We start from the raw sequence: 16820 nt of genomic DNA on the forward strand, positions 1-16820 counted from the left end.
TGAAGTTGGCTTGTCTCCAAATGGGTCTAAGTCTGCAGAATGGTAACACTCCCCCCCCCCCCGCCTGTTACAGTTAGTCTTGAAGGACAAAGTGCATTAGATTGATAATTGTGTTTTTAAATGCCAAGAGAAAGCCGAAAAAGGATCCGTTGTTTTTAAAGTCTTTCTTACGTTTGCTGCAAAACACTCACTATACGAGACCGGACTACACTCCAAAAACTACGCTCACTCAGAAGGCTTCGGGACCGGCGTTGTGGGGCGGAACGTTACCGTTGTGCGTTCTGCAAACAGACCCCCGCGCATTTACCCGGAAGTGATCCAAGCGGCTAGGCGGCGCACGCACCCGGCTAGCAGAGTACGGCGGCACCGGCTTCCTCGGCAGGCACGCAACGTCGCGCACTATGGCGTCGCTCTGAGTTCACTCACACGGCAGTTGTGTACATACCTCACCGGCAATCCGTCACCATCGACGCCTTGATAATGGACCTCCGGTCCAGGGGCTATTTTCGGGGCCATCGGAATCACCAATAGTACTCGTCAAGGACGAAATTGCTTGATTTTTGTCAGCACCGTCCCTGTTGCACGCCCCGGGATTTCATCAAGTGACAGACAGGAGTAGAGCCGGTTAGCCGCAGCTATCTCGCTAAGTCAGTTGCCGAAGAAGGGCATCCTGGTTTGTGTTGGACCTAAAAAAAAGTCAAGACACCGGGCAGTGACAATACCGTGAATCCCCGAGAGGACCCGACGAGAGGCCGACTCCCGGGTTGCAATTCAGCCGCGCCTTCACACGTTATCTTGGTAAGAATTCCGTTCGAGGTGAAACAGTCAGTCGGTCGGCCGGCCGGGCTTCATTTTGTGTGTAGCCGCGTTCCAACAAGGCCCCATGCCGGCAGTCAACCCGCTGTGGATTTTCGAGCTCAGCCGACAAAATAACGAAATAAACTGCTCGTTTGAAAAGGTCCAAATGCGTTGTGTTTGGACGTAGTTATCTTGCGGCTCTCCATGGATGTGCAGGCGGATTGCGGGGCGCTTTTGAGCTAATCGCGACCACCATTAGCCGCATTACAGGCACGAGCTTCTCCTTGCTAATCTTCAGATGGTTGCCACCCTTTGGGATCTACGCCATCTACTTTCGCTCTTTTCCTCCGCCCAAACAACGATGTATCGCCACTTTTGACGTCAACCCGCTTGTTGTGATTAAGGTTCTCACTCGAAATTGTCTTGTTGAATGAAAATGATTTGTTTGACTAGAATCAGAAACTAAATCGAATCGCCTCGGATTCAGAGTGCCCGTAGAGTCGGCGGCCGGGGCCTGCAATGAAATCCACTTGACACAGTTGCGGCGCTAACGTTGACCCACCATCGTTGCAGTTAATGTCGACGGTTGCAGCGCTATTTCGAATTGCGGCTCGTTTCGGTGTTGTCAAAGAACAATATTAGGTCAACGTCGGCTGCGTCCGGGGAGCACTTTTTGGCCAAATAACGCGGGACACCACGACCGGCCACGTAGCATAAGGCAAGCAAAAATGTCTCTCGACAGTGGGACACGTATCATTAGCCCGGCTGCTACTTTCGCCCCCTGGTTTCGTCGGCCCATTCTCCCCGGTAGCTCTACGAATTTCAGTCGTAACTCCTCCGTGGGCTTCCTTCAACTCTGGGTTTGCTAGAGATACCGACCGAGTGAGGATTAACCGCGAGTTTCGTTGAAAAGAGCATGGCGCTGGCTAATGCTAACGTCAGTCGCCGTGTTAGCAAGACGGTTCCAGAAGTAACATTGCAAACTACGTTCGTGTTCAAATATCACATTTCTTCTTTAAAAATTACACAAACGGGTCGTTGTGATTATTGATTTCGATTGTTTTTAAGCTCAGGCCATCGACGCTAAACCTGAGCTTTGACCTCAGGTGTCCATTTTCTCCCATTTCTCCCTCACCGCTCGTGACATAACAATTTCAAATACATAGTCCACAAAGTCACTTTGCAAATAATACGACAATTATTGTCAAGTAGTGTGTGTCGACATCAGTGGTTGGTTTTAATTCAGTTCAAGTTGCGTGCACTCGAACAAAGTATTGACTTCAGGGTTTCCACACTGGATTTGTAGTTGACAAAAAAAGCAATTGCTGATTGTCCAAGTTTTTAATCAACTTCAACTGTGTTCACAGTCTCTTGACATTTCATGAATGTATTACAAAAGTAAATCGATAAAACCTTGGATTTTCTTTCTATGTACTCAGTGGGGTGGTTTTGTGTCTGTGGCTTCCTAAAGCAAATATTTCCAGGATGTTTGGCGGATTGAACAAATGTGCCAATGGTCAGGCCATCTCTTTCACCAGATTTAAAGACATCGTTCATCTTTTGAACAAATATGCGGGAGGTTGATCGGCATGAAAAGCTCACGGATGCCGTTGCTGAACCATTTAGAGAAATATTGAAACAGATATATATTTTTTAATCTTCTATGTTACAATTGTGGAATAATATGAGATTTTTTTTCCAAGGTCCTTTTCCCATTTGTTGTTTTTTTTGTTTTGGGTCAGGCTTGCGCTCAAATAAAGGCAAGGCAGGAGAGAGTTTATCTATTTAAATTAGCCTTGTTAATTTACTAAGCACTCTGACTTGCGGTTTTAAGAGTTCACTGTGAGTATGGCCCAAAATCCTACCAAGCAAATGGGGCGATTCCAAACTCGGATTACAACTATGTCCAAATGAATTATGTATATATGTATTTTTTTACAAAAATGCCTACCTGTCGACCAAAATGAAGCCTGCTGTTTGAAAATTGCGTTCTGCTACACCACAATTTTCTTTTGAATTGTTTAGCCTTATATAGAGGTGCATTCATGAAATGAGGCAAAACAACTTAAGTGTTTTCTATTTCTGTAATAATTTTCTGCTGCCAACTTTGTTTTACAGTGCCTAAAATTACTTTAAATGCATCTTTTTACAATTTACTAGCGAACGTCCAGAAGTGCGCATTCGGCTGAAGGTTTCCAAACAGTGATGAACAAAGTACCTTGCGATAGCCTCAAGTGAAAACTCAACGACTGAATAATATTTCTCCAATGTGATTAGGACTCAAGTAATCATCCTATGGCCCACAAAAGCCACGCAAATTAAAGTGAGACAAAAAGAGGAGATGGTGGCAACGTTATCATGGGCGAAACCACTGACCACACCCTCATTTGCTGTCAAACTAGATGGTGCTGTTTGCACTCTCTGATGATTTATGAAGTTTATCAACCTGACAGTAATGCTGCAAATTTCTACCAATAATTGAGTGTGTTTTTTTCACTCATTTAATTTTGACCCTTCCTTTGTCTCTTTCTCAATAGGTTGGCAACACATCGCCACCCTAATGCAGAACCATAAAAGAACGTGAAATGAATAAACCACCGCAGCCTATACCGGGACCCACCTCTGTCCCAAACCCCGCCCCCTCTCCCGGATTGACGCAGGTAAGTGACCCCAGCGCGAGTCGGTGTTGTGCGGTCACGTATTTGCATGACAAAGCTTCCCTTTATTTTTGTTATCTTCTCTCTCCCCCAAGGCCGCCTACGGACCCGGGCAGCCCCCGTCTCTTGTTTTCGCCACACCTTCACCCCCTCAGATGAACTCGGCTCCCCAGCCAAGACAGGTATGGTCCATTGCGTGCCATTATTAGAAAGCATTTCAGTCTTTTTCCAATTTGCAAAGTTGGGAATTTAAGGGAACATAATTAACAAAAATTCTATTGGGGTCTTAGAAATCGTTTTGGATAATAACCTCAACTGTTCTTTGGACATTTTTATTTGCCTTGTGTTGAGACAAAAATAAATAAATGGAATTACTCTCTTGCACGTGGGCAAGGAGAGATTTATTTTGCTTATGACAAAATGTACGTAAGGTCCATTTTCATTGAATGACCCCAACATCCCACAGAAAGTTTCCAACACTTCCCAAATTGCCCACCTTAACTTTCCATGGGAATTTAATGGCAAATTTCCATCCCTTTCTTTGCAAGTCAACTTCTCGTCGACTTGAGCCCAACTAGTTTGTGTGTCTTTGCACGTGTCATTGCTTATTTTTCTGGCCGTGATCTTGACTTCTTTCCTGTGTTTTGCTGTTCTCCCAGTTTGCCGCAGGGCCCCGTACGTTACACCAACAGGTACTAACACCGCCCGCCCGCACAGTCCCATCCTGCCTCCCCGGTGTCGCCGTAGCGCCGCGCATGTTATTTGCCACTGAGACGAGAATGCTTTTCGTTCAAACATTAGACAGGAGAGACGAGAAAAGCCTTCCGCTTGGGTCTCGTGTCGATTCCGGTAATTGATTTAATCCTCCAGTTCTTTGAGACTGTAAGCGTGGGACGTTGAGCATTCATGTCAAACTTTTTTTTCCAAGTGACAGCAGTCCTGTCTTATGTCACAATTTTTACCCACTACCAAGCCGGGTGCTCTTGATATTTAAGAATTCAAATAGACTTTGCACGACGCCTATGCTAGAACACCTTGATAAGCACGACTTTTCATTTTCTGCACAATTAACAGCCACAGGACAAAGACTTGGACTGCTGGTGGCTTTGTTTGTGGAATGCGAATGCGCGGCATGAACGATATTGTCGCGGCATGAGCCCGTTTCCAGCATCCCAAAGACGACCGCGTGTTTTGGAATGGCGCGCTGAAAGCGTTAAAGCAGCACAACGGTTGATATCCATTCTGTGGGCAAGTCAAGAGCAAAAAAAAAAAAAAGGGACGTTTTGCCCCCGCTCAAACAAGTTTGCGTTGCAAATGTTCTCGTACTTTCCACAATACCACCAGACAGTGTGTGAATTTCGTCCTTGTTCAATGTTGCCGCCCTCATCAGCATGATTCAAATGTTTGCATGAGTCATTAACATCCTTAAGTCGTGTTAGCCCCGTCTCCTTCCGCCTGCATGCGCCGCTTCACTTCAAAATGGATCCCGCTCCACCTGCCGGGATCTCGCACAACTTGAGATCTTCCGAGACTTGCATGCGTAGACGCCGTTGCCAGGCTTTCTAGTACTTGGCCCCAGAGATCCCCCCCCCCGTCAACATCTCGCAGCCTCGCTGGTTCACACTGTCTCCATTTTCACGTTTATCTCATTCCCTCTCTCTTGCTTTCTGCTTGTGTGTTGTGCGGCTGAAGGGTGGATACAGAGCGCTACAGGTAACGGCATTTCTCTCCCTGCAGCCAGTGCTGAAAGTTCAAGTGCAGTGAGCCCCCGTTTATCATATATAAATCACATAAATGTTATGCAGCGGCACGTCCAAAGTGAAGTCCGGTCATTGTTTTGTAGCCGATCAAGTTGCCGCCAGCCATGTTGTGTCGTACTACGTAGAAGCCGCATGACTTGAGCAGACTTGGAAAGTCTATCTCGGCATGGAGTTTTTAAAAACGGTTGTCGCAGGGCCATACACGATGAAGCGTCCGTCATACAACAGGGGAGGACTGTACTCTCTAAATGAGCATTTGTTGTGATGTTTTCCATCCATCTCAGATCCGACGTTTGTGTGCGTAAGAGGAGCCATGCTGCCATCCTGGACGACGAGCGCTTTTGCTAACCATTTTTTTGTCCCCCGCCTTTCGACGTCTTCAGGGTTATTATTCGAACCGTCCTGCGATGGCCACCAGCACGCCGAGGGTCCAAACGAGCAGCGGCCCTCGACCCGTCGGACCCCCCCACGTCTACCCGCCGACCTCACAGATGATGCTGATCCCCCAACAGCAGCTCTCGTTCGCTGGCTCCCCTCAGGGTTACTTCCTCCCCCCTGCGCAGGTGGGTTTTGCTCCTTCAAGTTGTGGAAGCTCTGCGAAATGCCTCTCATTGTCTCTGTGCCCTTTGTCCATGTGTGCAGTACCGGGCCCCATACATGCCACCTACTCAGCAGTATCCTGTGACCAGCGGGACTGCCGGCTTCTACGCGGGAACCAGCCCTGCTGAATACTCCGGCTACGGTAAGGGACGTGAGCCCGCGGAAAAGGATCCTCTCGCTCATCCTCACTGATTCATAATCATCTGTCACGTTGAAGGAAAGCGTTTAGTTTTCGTCCGCGCCCATGTTAGCCTCACCTCATCGCTCACCGGGTTGGCTGCATTGTTTTGTTTTGTTTTTGTTTTTTTGTTGTCCGGCTGATCCGTGTTGAATCTCTTTGGGAGGGCAGAACACTGGTTGGTGCATGCGTTGGGGCTTTTTTGTTCCGCTTTGGCCTGTGTTCTATCTATCTGTAGTTTCAGCTCACAGGTTCCATGAAATGCTTCAAGACCACCACCCAAAAAAAAAAAAAAAAATAGCATGTTCAGTTTTTTGGAATGAAATTTCACAACTTTCAAGTTCACTTCTGAAAGTTTCTAGTGCATTTTTGGTTGATAGTGAAACATGAGGCAAAACAACTCTGTTAATCATGACAGCTCTATTTTTATTTTATATTGAGTATTTGAACTTTTTTTGGTTTTAATCCAGATAAGGCATTTGAGAACAGATCTCATTTGCAATGCCAACCTGGCTACAGACAGCAGAGCAGAGCAAAACAAATAAAAGCAATTCTCCAAAAACTGTAGCATGTTAAATAGCGCATCATGCACGAGATGACATTAAAAACCTCCAAGATCTGAACACACACTCAAAAGAGACAGCCAATCCTCGTTTCATGGGACCTTTTTAACACCCGGCTTCCTCTGAATCCTCTCGATAACTCATTCTGCATCTGTCTCTTCCTGTCCTCTTTCCTTCCTTCCTTCTCTCCTCCCTCCCTCCCTCCCTCCCTCCCTCCCTCCCTCCCTCTCCCATTCCTCGCTCCTCCTCCTTTTGCCGCGTTGGTTCAGAGCCCTCGCTTGCTGCGAGGGAGAGGCGGGGTGGCGGGGGGAGAGGCGGCGGCCGAGAGAACGGCCGTCTCTCTCTCCACGGTGCTCCTCTCACCTCCCAGCGCTACCCCGGTGAGTAGTGTGCGTGCGTGCGCGCGCGTGTCGGCCAGCCAGCTTCAGTGGCGCCTCTCGTCTCCACTCTTGTTGTTGTGTTTCACTTTTTAGTGGACCTGCATGTGCGCTGCTGCTCTTCACAAGAAGCCTGTTGTGTTGTTGAAATACACACGTCGAGTTAGGCGTATTCGGCTTTGTGGAGGAATTCCAGGATGCGCCTGACTACTTGTCATACTTTTTTTTGCTCTTCTCCAACAAGGAGCTGAGAAGCAAAGCTCACAGCAGGTGTTTGACCCTCAAATCGACCAGCCACGTCCATTTGATGGGTTTGTTTAACTTACTGTTACAACCTGACGATGTTCAGTGGCCGCCGTCCCCCAAGAGCGTCCTGTTAGATAGCGAGGGATGCTTGAGCATGTCGAAATGTCCACAGCACCTTGAAGCAAATTCGTAAATACCAAACCTGAACCAGGACCTCAATTAGTTACTTCATGGTTAAAACACCTCTTGTAACTTTGCTTGCTCAGCTTCTTGTTTAATTTTTTTGGGGAGGGATGATAGAAATACAAATACCGCAAGATAAAGGCTCAGTGCAATCGTTCAGAGATGTCTAAATATTTATTCGTATCGGTTGTCAGGTTCAGCAACAGCGGGAATTTTATTTTCTGAAAATTACAATGCAAATCTGTATTGCGCAAGCTTTTATGGGCCCAATTTAAAAACCCCAAATATATTTCCATAAAACCCGATGCGCTTGTTTTGACGGACTTCACTTGAGTGAGCAATTGACATCTGCAATGACTCTTTGTTCCCCAAGTTCGGGTTTGGTCTTGTCTTCTAAAATGCAAACAGTTTTAAAGAAGCATGTCTTGTGCTCTTTGTTGACCTTTTTTCTTGTTGTTGTAAAATTCCAATTTGCAGCAGCAGCATACTACCCGGCTCAGCCGCCGTACTCTGCGTCTGTCCAGCCCGCACAGGTCATTATCAACCCTGCCCAGCAACAGCAACCAGCCCCCCCTCCTCAGCAGCCTCCGGCACCGACACAAGGCCCACCAAAGAGGGAACGTAAACCGGTAGTGTGTCCCAACAAAAGGGCAGCGGACCTCTTGTCTGAGGTCACTAACTGAATGGAGAGCAAATCTATTGTTTGTTCAATGTGGAACTTTCCCCTTTTAATTCAAAATAACAAAAGTTGAGGGGGAAAAAAAAGAAAAAACAAACTCTGGTTGTCGGTCGATGTTTACGTACCATGAATGGAGGCTTATAGAAACCTAACCCACACTTTGGCCTTTCCTCACAACAGATCAGAATACGCGACCCCAACCGGGGCGGACAAGATATCACGGAGGAGATCATGTCCGGTGGAAGGTCCGCCACTACACCGACTCCACCGCAAGTAAGAAGGCTAAACCACACAAATGAGGAACTTGAACTGCTTTTGAAGCCAGAAAAAAACATTTTCGATGGTCTGCTGAGTTTTACCGGCCATCTTACCTCTTGAATTGTACCTTTTTGTGATTGCAGGCCAACACCACAGAAGCCGGACCTGCACAGACCAACGGTGAAGTCATTCCCCCTGTTACAGCAGCCACAGGATCAGGTGTGTGCCTTTCTTCACTTCTACATTGTTCACTACCGTGACATTGTTGTATTTATTGATCTTTATTTGGATCCCCCAGACGACAACCTCGAGCTGGTTGGCAATGTTGAAACCCCCCCACCACCTCCTCCCACCACAAACCCCGATCCCGCGTTTGAGGCCTCACAGGAAGCAGACAACCAGAACGCGCCGGCCGCAGAATTGGAACCTGACGCCTCTGACCTGGCTCCCGAGGTGGCGTCCCAACTGGCGGAGGAGCGGCCAGTTCCCTCTCTCCTCCCACCCGTTACAGCGGCCTCCCCCTGCGCGGAGGAAGTTGAAGTCGACGCTAACGTCGCTGACACGGTAGACGCTCCCGTCTGCCCCGCTCCTTCCACGGCGCAAGAGGAGGAACCACCGGCCGCCCCGGCTCCATGCGAGAAAGTGCCAGAAAAGCAACAAGTGGAGGAAGTGCACAAGGAAGAGGAAGAGTCCGCCGAGGTCAAAGCAGTAGAGCCTGTTGGTGAACTTGCAGAAGTCGCAGCCCCCGTTGATTCGGAAACACAGGAAATGCCTACAGAGATGGCGACGGAAGCGCCTCAGTCTTCAGTCTCGCCGCAGGAGCCCGCCGCTTCAACAACTCCAAATGCCGAGCCCGAACCCAAAGCCACGCCGGTCAAACCGGCAGAGCCTCCTCTCTCCAACGGCCTTCCTCAGGATGTGGAGGAACTCGCTGAAGAAGACACTACGCCCTGCGACCAGCCAGACACTTGTCAATCTCAGGAATCTGAACCTGTGGCTAAAACGGCAGTGCCAGTCGCGGAGGAGATGGAGCTCGAGCTGAAGGAAGTGCTGCTGGTGGCGGAAGAGAAAAATAAGGAAGTTGTCAAGGTGGCAAAAAGTGAGGACGTCCCTCTTGTCGCTGTAAACGCTCCTACAGAGGAATTTACTATGCAAGGTAAGCTCGCCTATGATCGCATACAAAGAACAAAGAAGATGTTCTGCAATAGAGACCGTTAAAAACACACACACACACACTTGGGGGAAATTTTAGTTGTATTGAAGTGCTCTTGTACTGTAAAAACACAGAAAGGAAAAAAAAAAGCGATACCGCCAGTGAAGGTTGGGTGCTGCATCAAACACTTGCTAATCGCGTTCTCCTCTTGAAGCTGCTACGTCTGTGCCAAAGAAGAGGAGGAACATGAAGGAAATCAACAAGAAGGAGGCCATTGGAGACCTCCTCGATGCCTTCACAGAGGTTTGTATCAGCAGACCGCAGAACAAAAGAAGATTGCAACAAGTCCGCATAGATGTCATCATTGTTTTAGGCCGACTTTTCTTTTAAAACACCGCTCGAGACAAACTGCGGGTCCTTGTTTTGTCGACCCCAGGAGCCGGATGCCAAGCCCGCCTCTGAGCCCTCGTCCACTCAGGCTGACCCCGTCCCTGTTGCTCCAGCTGAACCTCCCGCCGAGGTGGCAGATGAGACCTGGGAGGAGAAAGAGGACAAGCAGAATGCAGAACCGCAATCCAAAGCCGAGTCCAGTGACAAGAACCAGTACAAAGAAGGTGGGTGGGCAAAGTTGCATAGAGCAACAATTACCAACCGCTGCCAGAAATGATCTGGACTTTCTGCTCCACCAGGCTGTGACCAAATCGATCAAGATACTGCGCTCGTTTGTTTTTGGGCGGTTTTGAGCGTGTGTGTATAGCACTTGAATTTCTCCCCGCTCCCATTACATTTGTCTTCATTCATCACCCCAGAACACTGGAAGCCACTAAACCCCGAAGACAAAAAGCGCTACGACCGAAAGTTCCTGCTGGGCTTCCAGTACAGCAGCGCCAGCATGAACAAACCCGAAGGACTGCCCGTTATCAACGACGTGGTTCTGGACAAGGTGGGCATATTAATCACGTCGACAGAGAATAAGTCTCAGCTGGAAAAAGTTGAGGCGCATCAACAAGCTGAGCCACAATCATTTAGTTGCCACAGAATTGCTCTCCAAAAATCTGCAACTTTCAAGCCATTTGTCGATATAAAAAATTCCAGCTGTTCTGATCCGTTTCATTCAGGAAGGCAATAATTGCGTCCTCCGTTTCAGGTGATCAAGCCTTCGCTGCGACCCACGGAGCCAATTCGAACGATGAATGTTGGCATGGATTTCACCCCCTCGTATTTGGGCAACCTGGGCAGCAGATCAGTTGGAGGACTGCGCGGACCGGTACGTGTTGTTCCTATTTGCGCGTTCAAATGACTCAAGTGGATAGAGAACAAAGAAAGCGGATTCGCTCGTCAAAAGTAAATAAGTATATCATGCTGTCGCTCTCCCTCCTGCCTTAGCCCCCCGGGCCACGGCGTTCCCAGCAGGGTCAGCGGAAAGAGCCACGGAAAATCATCACCAGCATGTCGCTCAATGATGACGTGCAGCTCAACAAAGCGGAGAAAGCCTGGAGGCCCTCGACCAAGAAGAGCAGCCGTGGCCGTGGCGAGGAGGAACCCGCGGCGACTACCAATGAAGAGCTTACCCCTGCGCAGGCCCAAACGCAAGAGCTCTTGAAGCGACTGCGCAGTATCCTCAACAAACTGACGCCGCAGAAGTTTCAGGAGCTGATGAATCAGGTGAAGGAGCTGACCATCGACACGGAGGAAAGGCTGAAAGGTGCCATCGACCTCATCTTTGAGAAAGCCATCTCAGAGCCCAGCTTCTCCGTGGCCTATGCCAACATGTGCCGCTGCCTTTCGGGGGTAAGTGGCGCTGGTGTGCTGTGATTGGGGCGTTTGTTCACTCCACCGGCAATGACAAACGACTCTTAGGGTCGTAAGTTATCCAATAAGGTGGACTCAACCTCTGAAAATGCCAATTGTCTTGTCTTCAGTTGAAAGTCCCCGCCACAGACAAACCAGGATATAGTGTCACCTTCCACAAACTGCTGGTCAACCGCTGCCAGAAAGAGTTTGAAAAGGACCAGGATGACGACGTGTTCTTTGAGAAAAAGCAAAAAGAGATGGAGGCCGCCAAAGAGGTAAGTCATCAACTTGTCGGCCGCCGCCAGCCGCATGTTGACCCACTTTGCACCGTGCCCCCAGGAGGATCGTGAGCGCTTGCGCCTGGAGCTCGAGGAGGGCCGAGACAAGGCCAGGCGGCGCTCGCTGGGCAACATCAAGTTTATCGGGGAACTTTTCAAGTTCAAGATGCTAACGGAAGCCATCATGCACGACTGTGTGGTCAAACTACTGAAGAATCACGACGAAGAGTCTCTGGAGTGTCTGTGCAGGCTGCTCTCCACCATTGGCAAAGACCTGGACTTTGAGAAAGCCAAGGTTTCAGATATTAACCCTGAATTCCATGACTGTTGGGATGGATCCATGACTGAATTGTTTCTCTTTGTTCAACTCAGCCTCTTATGGATCAGTATTTCCATCAAATGGGAAAGATCATCAAAGAGAAGAAAACATCGTCCCGGATCCGCTTCGTGATGCAAGATGTCTTGGACCTCAGACGGGTAAATGTTCCATGTTATTTTCTGCAGAGGCATTCGTCTCAAGTGGACCAACCCCAGGCCTTGTTCGGGAATTCTAAACCATCCTTTGGCGAGAGAAAGGCATTAATGAAGCTTTCTTGTTTTCTAACCTTCCTCCATCAGTGTAACTGGGTGCCCCGTAGAGGAGACCAGGGTCCTAAAACCATCGAGCAGATCCACAAGGACGCAGAGATGGAAGAGCACAGGGAGCAGATCAAAGTCCAGCAGCAGCTCATGTCCAAAAAGGACACGGGTGGAGGAGGCGGCGGCAGGATGGGTGGAGGAGGCATGGGCGGCCGGGGTCCTCACACGCAGGGAGGTGGTCGGGGCAGCCAACCCCAGGATGAGGGCTGGAACACGGTGCCCATCACCAAGAGGCCCTACGACACCGCCCGCCTCAAGATCACAAAGGTAAGGCTCCTCAAGTTCACTTTGCATAACATGGTTCCGTTCGAATGTTGAACTCACTCTCTCTCTCTCTCATCTTTCCATTTTGTCTCGTGCTTCTCATGCAGCTTGACAATCCGGACCTCAACAATCAGCGGTTGGCGCCATTAGGCAAAAGCTGGGGCAAAGGTAGCAGCGGAGGAATGGGAGTCAAAACCGTAACTGGAGACCAAGGTAGTAGTCCCTCTCCACGCAAAATGTCTTTTTGACTGTGGCCATTTTAAACGTGACCTTTCCATCCCGATTTAGACTCTGGTCGGCCGACGACCAGCACCGTGAACCGCTTCGGTGCCCTGCAGCAGTCCAGCTCCTTGTCCTCGGACTCGGATCGTAGAGCTCCACAGAGGTCTGCAGTGTTCTCACGATCTTATCTTCATTTGTATGCACCTGGAAACTGCGCTTACATTTGCCAAAATCGGCAGGCCGAGCTCCAGCCGTGAGCGAGGCGGCGACAGAGAGCGGGCGGATCGCGACCGAGATCGATTCGACCGCTTTGACCGCGACGACAGAAGCAGTCGGAGCCAAATCACCAAGCGGAGCTTCAGCAGAGAAACGGAGGAGCGCGGCGGGAGGGGCGGCGATAACAAGCCCACCAATGAGCCTGTGCGCCGCGTGGCCAGCATGACGGACAGCCGCGATCGGGGCAGCCGGGACCGGGGCAGTCGGGACCGGGGCAGCCGGGACCGACGCAACAGAGATGGACGAAGCCCGGACATGGGCCCGAGCAAAGACCTTCCGGGTATGAGCAAGGCCAAATGTTAACTTTTACAACCTTTTCAAAGTAGAACGTAGGATTGTATTTTTTTTTTCTCATCTCCTCATTTTTAGCAAAGCACGAGAGTGCACCCGCTCCTTCTCTTCCTAAACCAGCATTGACAGAAGAGGAGCTTGAGAAGAAGTCCACCGCCATCATCGAAGAGTACCTCAACATCAATGATTTGAAGGTACGAGCGGCGCCATTGCGCCCGCCCAACCCACCATACGGCTCTAACACCTCTGCCTTTGTCTTCCTCCGGCGCTGTAGGAGGCGCTGCAATGCGTGACCGAGCTCAACAGCAGCGCCTTGCTCTACGTGTTTGTGCGGCAGGGCGTGGAGGCCACGCTCGAACGCAGCACCAGTGCTCGCGAGCACATGGGCACGTTGCTACACAAACTGACCAGTTCGGGGACCATGCCCGTTGCGCAGTATTTCAAAGGGTGAGCTCAGCCCGACCGGCCGGCTCCATGTTCACCGACCGGCATGTGCCGAACTCCAAGTTGCTCATGCTTTTGTTGTCGCAGACTTCTTGAGATCCTGGAGGTCGCCGAAGACATGGCCATAGACATACCTCACATCTGGCTTTACCTGGCTGAAATCATCACCCCCATGCTCCTTGAAGGCGGCATCCCGATGGGACAGCTCTTCAGGTGAGCTAAGGGAAAACAAATGGAGGCAGCTCAAATATTGACACGGTTAACCGTTTCATTTCACACATTTGTAGACAAACAATTCTAAAGACACTTGACATCCACTTTAAAGATGTTGCCTTCACTTTCCGCGCGTTACACGAAACAAACAAAAATGTAGCGCAAAGCTCAACAGTGTCTTAATTGCTCCTCCAGGGAGATCGCAAAGCCGCTCTTGCCTCTGGGGAAGGCCGACATGCTGCTAGTGCAAATCCTCCACTCGCTCTGCAAAGGAATGGTACGTGCTTAAATCACCACTGCCTTCGTCATGTTGCAAGAGACCATGCTGATTTTGGAGTCTTTCCGGGTTTTTGACGCTAGACTTGCAGTAAGGTTGGCACCCTTTGGAAAGAGGCAGGACTGAACTGGAGCGACTTCCTGGCCAAGGATGAAGACGTCAACAAGTTTGTCACAGAGCAGGTGCGTTACGGAAGCTCAGGGTGGGATTTGTTAACGTGTTCCTTTTCAGATTGTGCTCAATGAAGACATAAAAGGCCCAATTTATTGAAGCCAATTTTTGTTTTTTTTTTTCTTTCAGAAAGTGGAATTCACAACAGGCAAAGAGCAGGAGTCCAAGGAGAGCACTAAAAAGTTGCTGAGCGGGGACGAGCTCAGGCAAGAGTTGGACCGCCTCCTTCGCGACAAGGCCAGCGACCAGCGGATCAAAGACTGGGTGGAGGTGCCTACTCGCTTCTTTTGAGTGCAAAGACAAATAAAAAAATGAACAGCATGCACAGGCTAAATAAACCTCCTCCTTTCAGGCCAACCTGGATAAGCAGCAGAGCTCCTCCAACCATTTTGTACGTGCACTCATGACCGCCGTGTGCCAATTGGCCATCATAGGTAAGTCAGCTGCTGTCTTAGCTTAGCTTTTAACCTGAAAATTGACTTCTTTCAATGGCGTGTGGCTTCCTCAGGAGACCCGTACAAGGTGGACTTGCCGCTGATAAACAACAGAGCCGCCCTGCTGCAGGGCTTCCTGAGCGACGAGCAGAAAGAGCTGCAGGCGCTCTACGCCCTGCAGGCTCTCATGGTGCAAATGGAGCAACCTGCAAGTGAGTCTTGCGCTCAATCGCTTGATAATCCGCCCTATTTGAAGGAGGTGTTCCGCAAGTCTCGATTCTAGGCCCACTCTAGCCATCAAAGTTACTTAGCATTATTTGGTATTTAAGTGCAGTTATGTCTGTATTGTGTTTGGCTTGGGTCAAATTTGAACGATTCCCCATCTGATTATTCATTTCAATTCTTGCTCCAACGGCGTCTCAATTCCCATTTATCTTTATGTGGTACTTGGCATAAACATGTACTTGTGAATGTTACCTTTGCAGACCTCCTGCGTATGTTCTTTGACGCGCTGTACGACGCCGATGTCATCAAGGACGATGCCTTCTACAAGTGGGAGTCCAGCAAAGACACGGCGGAGCAAAACGGCAAAGGCGTGGCCCTCAAGTCCGTCACCGCCTTCTTCAGTTGGCTGCGTGAGCCCGAGCCTGAGGAAGAGTCCGACAAGGACTGAAACGCTGCCGCCACCGCCCTCTGTTGGCCCGAACGGCGAGTAGGTAACGACTCGAGGGACGATCTTGCCGACGAGGCAGACTCAAAATCAAAATCCTCAATGAGGAAAAATATCTTTATTTTTTTGTTGTTGTTGAGGGATGGACTCAGAAAACAATCAGTTCTCTCCTCCCTTCCGCCTCTCTTCGTTCAATGTTCCTGAGGGATGGACTCAGAAAACAATCATTTCTCTCTTCCCTTCCGCCTCTCTTTGTTCAATGTTCCCCATAAACTTGAAAAGTAATTCAGCAGGATGGTTCATGCAGGTGTGACATGTTCCCGCCACATCACTATGAAAATTCACCACACTGCAGATTTTTTTTTTTTTTTTTTTTTTTTTTTTTTTTTTTTTTTTTTTTGACCGATCACTGAGATGATTGTCAGTAGTGGTTCTTCATCCAGCATAACAGAAGTGCGTTTCTAAAAAGCAACATCGCCTTGTTGGCTGGCTTCCTCCCCTCCCCTCCCTTTTTTTTTAATTTTATTATTTTTTTTTTTGACCCCTTTTTTTTTTTTTTTTTTTTCGATCTTGCTGGGATTTTAAGAGGACGGGCAAATGCGGTGTGATCACAATGCTTCCTCGCCATCACGCCGACTGACTCTTGGTCTCTGTTACCTCTGCTGCGGAGGGACACTTCACCACCCAATCGCCATTAAAACTTGAAATCTATAGAAATTGACTTGACGCGTTATAGAAAGTTAAAGCAGAAAATATCCGGAAGCCTTTTTCTACATAAAGTGGGAAACTCCTTTCTGGAGCATTCTGTAAATATATACTAATTGAAAACATTTTTTTTTTGTTTTGTGGTTATTTTTGAAATAATGCAGTTGTCCGGATGCAGAGAGGTGCTTTAGATAATCCTTTGATTATTAGTTTTATTGGAATTTTGTAAATATTTTTTTTTTGCTTTCTTTATTTAAGAAATTTTGGCTTCTTTTGCATCGGAAACTGGAAAGATGAGGAACATTGCAAATAAAGGACTTGTTAAGTTGCAGTCAAGAATATTTTTTCTGACCCGGAACAACCATTAATGTACTCGACACTTGACTTGTGGAAGGTATTTCAAGTGTCAAGCTTGCTTTGACGTCGTATATTAACAAGATTATCTTTGCAGTTTAAGTAGCAGTTGTATATTTTCAAGATTGAATGTTGTATCATTCATATTTGAGAGAAAATTGAATATTTTGTAACCTCACAAGTTGTATATACTTAGAAAAAGTTGAACTTGTGTCAAATTTATCATATAATGACATTGCCTTTATCACATTACATCAAATAAATTTCTGTAAATGTCATGAAAACACAAACATAAGATGTGAAACCTTTCACTTGATGTGAAATTAAGCACGTTAT

General features: G+C 48.4%; 1 protein-coding gene across 8 annotated transcripts; it reads left to right on the forward strand.

The window, feature by feature from the left end:
* Nucleotides 1-373: 373 nt before the first annotated feature.
* eif4g1a (eukaryotic translation initiation factor 4 gamma, 1a) lies at nt 374-16461 on the forward strand. Of its 8 annotated transcripts, none has more exons than XM_049746428.2 (32): nt 374-798; nt 3336-3458; nt 3551-3637; nt 4115-4147; nt 5148-5168; nt 5599-5778; nt 5858-5957; nt 7840-8033; nt 8222-8314; nt 8443-8518; nt 8598-9455; nt 9667-9755; nt 9889-10066; nt 10262-10395; nt 10600-10719; nt 10839-11243; nt 11375-11521; nt 11586-11819; nt 11897-12001; nt 12143-12430; nt 12535-12643; nt 12716-12812; nt 12889-13205; nt 13295-13410; nt 13491-13663; nt 13748-13873; nt 14069-14150; nt 14234-14332; nt 14451-14591; nt 14674-14755; nt 14830-14967; nt 15241-16461. In XM_049746428.2, the coding sequence occupies exons 2-32, from the start codon at nt 3384-3386 to the stop codon at nt 15426-15428; spliced, it is 5085 nt and encodes a 1694-aa protein (XP_049602385.1). In that variant the 5' UTR covers nt 374-798; nt 3336-3383; the 3' UTR covers nt 15429-16461. The 8 variants fall into 8 exon arrangements, with proteins under 8 accessions (XP_049602385.1, XP_049602387.1, XP_049602388.1 ...); XM_049746430.2 differs by having other exon boundaries at nt 12535-12640; XM_049746431.2 differs by having other exon boundaries at nt 7840-7991.
* Nucleotides 16462-16820: the final 359 nt, after the last annotated feature.

Source organism: Syngnathus scovelli, chromosome 17 (assembly GCF_024217435.2).
Source record: "Syngnathus scovelli strain Florida chromosome 17, RoL_Ssco_1.2, whole genome shotgun sequence".
In the NCBI taxonomy this organism is placed as follows: domain Eukaryota; kingdom Metazoa; phylum Chordata; class Actinopteri; order Syngnathiformes; family Syngnathidae; genus Syngnathus; species Syngnathus scovelli.